Raw genomic sequence first — 9,275 nt, 5'->3', positions numbered from 1 at the left:
CCGATGGTAGGCCGCAGCTGGAACGGAGACACGGCCCAGAAAACAAAGGTCGGGTCTCCGTTCGGAAGGGACACATATTTACAATGTTACAGTTTCCCCCCTCCCCCCCACATACACACATAGTACACAAACACAAAAACACCACATCACAACTACAATTAAGACAAACAAAACAACAAAAACACAAAGACAAATGGACCGCAGGTAAGCCGCAGCTGCTAGGGCAGCGCCGCCATTTTGGTCATGGAGTTGTGGAGTTGAGGTTTTCCTTGGCTGAATTGGACAAGTTCAAATTAACAGCGGCAAAATAAGGGGGTGGCCATTCAGGAAAGGAGATGAGATGGTTATTTGATGCCCAGAGGGTGGTGAGTCTGAAAGTCACGATGCGAGAGGTGTGAAACTCCATGTGCTTTCAGATAAGAAGGGAATCTGAATATGAATGGTCGATGTAGACTCGGTGGACCAAAGGCCCTGTATCTCCAAACTAAACTAAACTAAAACTAAGGTGGAAGTTCCACAAGGTCGCCCATGCATGGCGTGAGCAGGTATGGACCTGTGTGTAGAAGCAAGGAACATCATGGAGCCACCCTCAGCAGAGATCTGAGTGGGTTCCATCCCACGGAGTTTTGTTTCATAGTTTGAACCCATGGAACCTGTTTCAGATACGTTGCGACATTCACAGACTAGTTCAGTGTTATTTTATCTTTAACTAATTAATATTCTGATGGTGCAAAAAATTTTTAATGTGTTTATTCTACTTTTACATTGAGTTTGCCTACAATCATAAACATCTCTTAAAGAATGACTAGTTTCTTGAGGTATGGATTCTGGATATTGCGGAGCTAAATATATGCAAACTCCAAGCACTTTTACTGCACTTTTACATTAACCATCATTGGTTGCAAAGATAGACATAGAGTGCTGGGGTAACTCAGTGGGACAGGCAGCATCTGTGGAGAACATGGATAGGTGACGTTTCACAGAGTGCTGGAGTAACTCAGCGGGTCAGGCAGCATCTGTGGAGAACATGGATAGGTGTCGTTTCACAGAGTGTTGGAGTGTCTCAGTGGGTCAGGCAGCATCTCTGGAGAGAAGGAAAGGGTGATGATGTTTCGGGTCGAGACTTGAGTCTGAAGAAGGATCTCGACCTGAAACGTCACCCATTCCTTCTCTCCAGAGATGCTGCCTGACCCGCTGAGTTACTCCGGCATTTTGTGTCCACCTTCAATTTAAACCAGCATCTGCACTTCTTTCCTACACATTGGTTGCAAAAGGTTCCCTCAACACCTAGATATAACCATTTAACAAGCATACAGTAAATTGTCAAAACAATCCCTTTATAAATAGCAGAGAGGGGAACTTGGTGAAAGCATTTTAAATGTTCATCTTTGTCGTGGCGATCCCTCGTGGTCGAGGATGATGGTCTAGGTTCCGTTGTGTTTATGAACTCGCAGGGGCTGACGAGTCCAAAGTTGAGCGATTGAACCAGGTGTTCACCGCGTCCTTGTGGGTTCATGACGAGGAGCTTCCAGCCATCGCGTAGCCCGCTCCCCTCGCCCTTCCCCCATCACCGAGCGTCTTGAGTGAAGTTGTGTGCAGCTCACAGAACGAAGACGCCTGTGCATGTGTTAGGAAAATAACTGCAGATGCTGGTACAAATCGAAGGTATCACAAAATGCTGGAGTAACTCAGCAGGTCAGGCAGCATCTCAGGACTGAGACGAGGAAAAACTTTTTCAGTCAGAGAGTTGTGAATCTGTGGAATTCCCTGCCTCAGAAGGCAGTGGAGGCCAATTCGCTGAATGTATTCAAGAGAGAGCTAGATAGAGCTCTTAAGGGTAGCGGAGTCAGGGGGTATGGGGAGAGGCAGGAACGGGGTACTGATTGAGAATGATCAGCCATGATCACATTGAATGGCGGTGCTGGCTCGAAGGGCTGAATGGCCTCCTCCTGTACCTATTGTCTATTGTCTATAGGAGAGAAGGAATGGGTGACGTTTCTTCAGTCTGAAGAAGGGTCTCGACCAGAAACGTCACCCATTCCTTCTCTCCTGAGATGCTGCCTGACCTGCTGAGTTACTCCAGCATTTTGTGATACCTGTGTGTGCGTGTGTGTGTTTAACGTGTACTTGATGTTGCACTCCAAGAAGCACACGGTCCTTCACAAATCAATCAACTCATTCCAATGGCAAGGGAACCGAGACGCTTGGAGCTGATAGACCTGTTGCAGCCTTCATCCACCTTCACAGACGCTGAGCTCAAGATAGCTTCGCCCGCCTGGTCCACCGTGGAGGTCTTGTAGGTTCGATCGTATAATGTTCATACAATAACATGGCTGGTAGTAAACTCCATCTGAGTCTTCTTTGCAATGGTGCATTGATAATAATTTGTTTTATTGATGGTAGACTACTCTTTAAGATGCAGAGAAGATCCATTTATCCCATCGGTATACTTACAGCAACACAGAACAAACAAACGTGAAAAGCTAAACTTATCCCAACTCCCCAAGCTCTTGGTAAAGCCAGGTACCGAGGCAGCAGTTTGTGTTTGTCCAGTGTTTAGTTGTTAATTCTCTCTGGCTAATAATAATTGAATCTCCAACATTCCATGGCTTACATGGTGATCTCTGCAACAAAATAACAACCAGCCACTTAAACCTCTTCCAATCACTTGTCTGCGATCAACGCTACTTTAATGAGAAGAGTGGTGATCCCAACTTTGGAGATTGGTTTCAATGCTGAGCATTGCAAACAAAAGCAGGCGCCTCGCATACAGGCCCAAAAGGATCAAGTTAATTACATTGTAATTGATCCTGTGGATATGCAGGGCTGGGATAAAGGGCTCGCTGCCTGGAGGCTCTCCGGAGAGCGAGACAACGTGTGAGCTCGCACTGCCATCAAGCGGAGAGAGAGAGAGTCAAGCTGCACGTTTGTGGTGCTGGCAACGGCAGCTACTGCACTTTCCACACAAGCCCAGTTTAGTTTAGTTTAGAGATACTGGAATTTACACTGGAATTTAGAAGGATGAGAGGAGATCTTATCGATACGTATAAGAATATTAAGGGGTTGGACAAGTTAGAGGCAGGAAACATGTTCCCAATGTTGGGGGAGTCCAGAACCAGGGGCCACAGTTTAAGAATAAGGGGTAGGCCATTTAGAACGGAGATGAGGAAAAACTTTTTCAGTCAGAGAGTTGTGAATCTGTGGAATTCTCTGCCTCAGAAGGCAGTGGAGGCCAATTCTTTGGATGCATTCAAGAGAGAGCTAGATAGAGCTCTTAAGGATAGCGGAGTCAGGGGGTATGGGGAGAAGGCAGGAACGGGGTACTGATTGAGAATGATCAGCCATGATCACATTGAATGGCGGTGCTGTCTCGAAGGGCCGAATGGTCTCCTCCTGCACCTATTGTCTATTGTCTATACTGCGCTAAACAGGCCCTTCGGCCCACCGAGTCCGTGCCCACCAGCGATCCCCACACACTAAAACTATCCTGCACACATTACGGACAGTCTTACATTCATACCGAGCCAATTAACCTACAAATCTGCGCGTCTTTGGAGTGTGGGAGGAAACCGGAGCACCCGGAGAAAACCCACGCAGGTCACGGGGAGAACGTACAAACTCCATACAGATGGCGCCCGTGGTCGGGACCGAACCTGTTCTCTGCATTACATCTGCAGACTTTGCTCAAGGAAGCTTTAATGCAGAAGATAGACACAAAAAGCTGGAGTTGTTCAGCGGGACAGGCAGCATCTCTGGAGAGAAGGAATGGGTGACGTTTCGGGTCGCGACCCTTCTTCAGACTGAGACTAAAGATATGGAAGGGTAAGGTGTGAAAAAGACAGATCAAAGCAGACGGTGGTCAAGGAAATGTAAATGGATCATTGTTAGCTGAGGGGAATGTGACAACGAGGTGTACAATTGGTAAAGGTAACCAGGAGGACAGTGAAACCAGTCGGAGAACTAGGGTGGGGGGGGGGGGGGGGGGAGAGAGGGAAAGCCAGGGTCACTTGAGTTTAATGCTGTTTAGTTTTACAGGTGAGTGCATGTTTCTGCATTCCTTGGAATGAATAATTGTGAATTAAGGGGCACGATGGTGATAAAAGAAAGCATCAGGACATGAAACAACAACATGAGCCGCTTGTATTTAAGTGAAGGCTTTAACATGACAAGCAGGATGTTGTACATGTAAGGTGGCACGGTGGCACAGCGGTAGAGTTGCCGCCTCACAGCGCCAGAGAACGGGTTCCATCCTGACCACGGGTGCTGTCTGTACGGAGTTTGCACGTTCTCCCCGTGACCTGCGTGGGTTTTCTCCGGGTGCTCCGGTTTCCTCCCACACTTATAGGCTAATTGGCTTCTGTAAATTGTAAACAGACACAGAAAGCTGGAGTAACTCAGTGGGTCGGGCAGCATCTCCGGAGAGAAGGAATGGGTGACGTTTCGGGTTGAGACCCTTCCACAGATTACTTTTTGTGCCTGTCTTCGGTTTAAACCAGCATCTGCACTTCCTTCCTACACATTCATCTGTCAATTGTAAGTTGTAAATTGTCCCTAGTGTGTGTAGGATAGTGTTAGTGTACGAGGTGGTTGCTGGGCAGCACGGACTCAGTGGGCCGAAGGGCCTGTTTCCGCGCTGTATCTCTAAACTAAAAAGGAGTGTTGTAAAGGATCACTCTGGCCTAAAGCAGAAGGAAAATCCAGCGTGGACCTTTGTAAGTTATATTGCTTAAATCCCGTAAAATGATCAACTTACACGATGAATCGCTGTGGACTCATTCATTTCTATTATGTAATAAGGCAAAGTGTAATGGTGGGATGAATTAAATGTGATGAGAGATGTACCTCTGCCTGCCTACATAGTGTGAATCACACCAACTTAATGATTCCTAACGGACCAACACTTCACTAGAGCTTTCCAAGAATAAATTAGGACCATTAATTCATCAAGGATTCACAAACTGATACATTACCAATATTTCACTCCAGAGATCGCTGATTTCATTCAAGTTACTTCAACTTTAAAAAAATTTAGTTTAGAGATACAGCGCGGAAACAGGCCCTTCGGCCCACCGGGTCCGTGCCGCCCAGCGATCCCCGCACATTAACACTATCCTACACATACTAGGGACAATTTACAATTTTACAGAAAATAATTAACCCACAAACCTGCACGTCTTTGGAGTGTGGGAGGAAACCGAAGAACTCAGAGAAAACCCACGCAGGTCACGGGGAGAACGTACAAACTCCATACAGACAGCGCCCGTAGTCGGGATGGAACACGGGTCTCTGGGGCTGTGAGGCAGCAACTCTACCGCTGCGCCACCGTGCCGCCTAGAAGGAAGTGAAGGGGCTCGCCAGGAAAGCAGGGAAGTGGTGGTCAGTCCAACGCTGGCCACTCGGCCCATCAAGTCTACTCCACCATTTGATCACGTCTGATCTATCTCTCCCTCCTAACCCCATTCTCCTGACTTCTCCCATAACCCCTGACACCTGCACTAATCAAGAATCTAACTATTTCTGCTTTAAACATATTCATTGACTTGGCCTCCACAGGCGTCTGTGGCAATGAATTCCACAGATTCACCACCCTCTGACTAAATTCCTTTCTAAAGGAACGTCCTTTAATGCTGAGGCTGTGCCCTCTGGTCCTAGACTCTCCCACTAGTGGAAACATCCTCTCCACATCCACTCTATCCAGGCCTTTGACTATTCGGTACGTTTCAATGAGGTCCCCCCTCATCCTTCTAAGCTCCAGCGAGTACAGGCCCAGTGCCCACAAACGCTAAATGTGACAATAGTAATCAAATAAACATTCTTCTTTTGAGAGCTCAGTATATTGAGGCTCAGCCATGAATCAGGCCCATGCATTCTCTGCAAAATTGGAACGTGAGGAAATTTGTAATAAAGTGCTTACAACAGTAAGATCTGGTTGTGTTAAATAACATTCGTGTGTTTCAGATTGCAAATTCAATGCCTATTTCTCAGGTATCTTAAAATAAGAATCAAAGTAGATTTAAAGTATTGATAATAAGTGCCTTTTGGTTGGAAGGGATTACAATAACATACAGCTGGAGAAAGTACTGTCCTTGAAGCCAACACTAATAGATATTCAGACAACAATGAAAGCAATTCCACTTATTTAGTAACACAGCAACTCAACCGTGACACAAAGGGCCTGCCTCGCTCGACAGAGTGTGCTTCAGACTCTGAGCTTTCTGCACACCATGATGGGGATTGCATGCAATTGTTGAAAGGCAGCACGGAATAAACAGAGTCCTGTAGATAGATGCCAGATGGACCGCAGTGCCCTGTGTGATCGGGAATAGACCAACGCAGGCAGAGTCTGAATAACTCCTCGCTCCGTACGTCAACGACACCTGCACAGGTATCCCAGCTGAACGAGAGAAGACGCAAAGCTGGAGGAACATTGTGAAAGAGTTCACAGCAAGGCTGCCTTGGGCTCCAGAGCAAGGCCATATTTCTTCAGGAGTTTTAGTTTAGTTTAAAGATACAGCGCGGAAACAGGCCCTTCTGCTCACCGAGTCCGCACTGACTAGCAATCCCCACACGCTTACACCATCAAAACACACCAGGGACAATTAACAATTTACAGAAGCCAATTAGCCTACAAACCTTTTACGTCTTTGGAGAGTGGGAGGAAACCGGAGATCCCGGAGAAAACCCACGCGGGTCACGGGGAGAACGTACAAACTCCGTACAGACAGCGCCCGTAGTCAGGATCGAACTCAGAACCCTGGCGTTGTGAGGCAGCAGCTCTACCCGCTGCGCCACTGTGTGTCGCCCATGTTCTCAAGCTTTAACACCAACGTTGTTACATGGAGGTAAGTTACATGGAACATAGAAGAGTGCAGCACTGAAACTCAGCGGGTCAGGCAGCATCTCTGGAGAACATGGATAGGTGACACTCCGGGGTCAGGGCACTACCCAAATTTTAGGGAGGGTCAATTCAAGAGTCAAGAGTGTTTTATTGTCACATGTACATGCTACCTGCCCACAGGTCCATGCTACCTGTCCACAGGTCCATGCTACCTGTTCACAGGTCCATGCTACCTGTCCACAGGTCCATGCTACCTGTCCACAGGTCCATGCTACCTGTCCACAGGTCCATGCTACCTGTCCACAGGTCCATGCTACCTGTCCACAGGTCCAAGCTACCTGTCCACATGTACATGCTACCTGTCCACATGTACATGCTACCTGTCCACAGGTCCATGCTACCTAGCCACGTGTGACCTGTCCACAGGTCCATGCTACCTGTCCACATCTACATGCTACCTGTCCACATGTACATGCTACCTGTCCACATGTACACGCTACCTGTCCACAAATCCATGTTACCTGTCCACAGGTCCATGCTACCTGGCCAGGTGTGACCTGTCCACAGGTATATGCTACCTGTCCAGGTGTGACCTGTCCACAGGTATATGCTACCTGTCCACAGGTCCATGCTACCTGTCCACATGCACATGCTACCTGTCCACAGGTCCATGTTACCTGGCCACAGGGCCATGTTACCTGTCCACAGGTGCATGCCGCCTGCCCACATCCCCAGCCAGGTGAATCGTCCACAGGTCCATGCTACCTTCCCACAGGTCCATGCTACCTGTCCACAGGTGCATGCTACCTGTCCACAGGTGCATGTTACCTGCCCACAGGTCCATGCTACCTGTCCACAGGTGGATGTTACCTGTCCACAGGTGGATGTTACCTGTCCACAGGTGGATGTTACCTGTCCACAGGTGCATGCTACCTGCCCACATCCCCGGCCAGGTGCTACCTGACTGAGCAAGATGCTCCTGTTGCCACTTGCCTGCAGATAGTGTTTTGATTGCAACAGTTTAATTCCAATATATTAGTAGAAATAATTAGGCAATTAAGCCGGGAAATAGCGAGAAAACATTGCACAAATAAATCTGATGGAGCAAATGTGTCTTAGCAAATCACTTGCAGTTTTGTACATAGCCATCTTCTTTCCTATTGAAACCGCTGGGCTGTAAAATTGGCTTCAGTGGAGAAGTAAAGGTAGTGAAGTGGAACAGTAGCGCAATGCCAATTGTTTTCCACTTGCGAAGAGTATTGGAATTACACAGGGGTGTACGAGATGGTCCTTCACACCAGCCACTCAAGTCTACAGCAAGTTGCATTTATGTTTTCAAACGCTGCAGGGCACAGCTTTAAATCGAGAGGGGCAAAGTTTGAAGGAAATGAGTCAAGAGTGAGTCAAGAGCTATTGAGGGCGTGCAGCGTAGGCTCACTAGGTTAATTCCCAGAATGGCGGGACTGTCATATGGCTTGTATACACTGGAATTTAGAAGGATGAGAGGGGATCTTATCAAAACGTATACGATTATTAAGGGTTGGACACGTTAGAGGCAGGAAATATGTTCCCAATGTTGGGGGAGTCCAGAACAAGGGGCCACAGTTTAAGAATAAGGGGTTGGTCATTTAGAACGGAGATGAGGAAAAACTTTTTCAGTCAGAGAGTTGTGAATCTGTGGAATTCTCTGCCACAGAAGGCAGTGGAGGCCAATTCTGTGAATGCGTTCAAGAGAGAGCTAGATAGAGCTCTTAAGGATAGCGGAGTCAGGGGGTATGGGGAGAAGGCAGGAACGGGGTACTGATTGAGAATGATCAGCCATGATCACATTGAATGGCGGTACTGGCTCAAAGTGCCGAATGGCCTCCTCCTGCACCTGTTGTCTATTGTCTAAGAGTGTTTAATTGTGGGTGTTCCGATACAGAATAATGGACATCTTTATGGTCAAGGAGGTTGCAAGAAAATATCTAGGGGCCGGCACGGTGGCGCAGCGGGTAGAGCTGCTGCCTCACAGCGCCAGAGATCCATGTTCCATCCTGACCACGGGTGCTGTCTGTACGGAGTTTGTACGCTCTCCCCGTGACCAAGTGGGTTTTCTCCGGATGCTCCGGTTTCCTCCCACACTCCCACAAAGACATGCTGGTTTGTACGTTAATTGGCTTCTGAAAATTATAAATAGTCCCTAGTGTGTGTAGGGTAGTGCTAGTGTGTGGGGATCGCCAGTGTGTGGGGATCGCCAGTGTGTGGGGATCGCTGGTGTGTGGGGATCGCTAGTGTGTGGGGATCGCTAGTGTGTGTAGGGTAGTGCTAGTATGTGGGGATCGCTGGTGTGTGGGGATCGCTAGTGTGTGGGGATCGCTGGTGTGTGGGGATCGCTGGTGTGTGTAGGGTAGTGCTAGTGTGTGGGGATCGCTAGTGTGTGGGGATCGCCAGTGTG

At 48.0% G+C, this 9,275-nt stretch overlaps 1 protein-coding gene across 1 annotated transcript in view; it reads left to right on the top strand.

Annotated features, from left to right (window-relative positions):
- The first annotated feature begins 2,183 nt into the window (after positions 1-2,183).
- Positions 2,184-9,275, top strand: part of LOC144599974 (vascular endothelial growth factor C-like) — a 112,458-nt gene continuing 105,366 nt past the window's right edge. The window contains exons 1-4 of the mRNA XM_078411256.1: positions 2,184-2,296; positions 2,825-2,877; positions 5,959-5,985; positions 7,229-7,441. Of these exons, the coding sequence (XP_078267382.1) occupies positions 2,184-2,296; positions 2,825-2,877; positions 5,959-5,985; positions 7,229-7,441 (406 nt within the window). The remainder of the gene's footprint in view (positions 2,297-2,824; positions 2,878-5,958; positions 5,986-7,228; positions 7,442-9,275) is intronic.

The sequence above is a fragment of the Rhinoraja longicauda genome, chromosome 14 (genome assembly GCF_053455715.1).
Source record: "Rhinoraja longicauda isolate Sanriku21f chromosome 14, sRhiLon1.1, whole genome shotgun sequence".
NCBI classification, from domain to species: domain Eukaryota; kingdom Metazoa; phylum Chordata; class Chondrichthyes; order Rajiformes; family Arhynchobatidae; genus Rhinoraja; species Rhinoraja longicauda.
The sequence above is the reverse complement of the archived record's forward strand: the minus strand, read 5'-3'. Positions and strand labels throughout refer to the sequence as shown.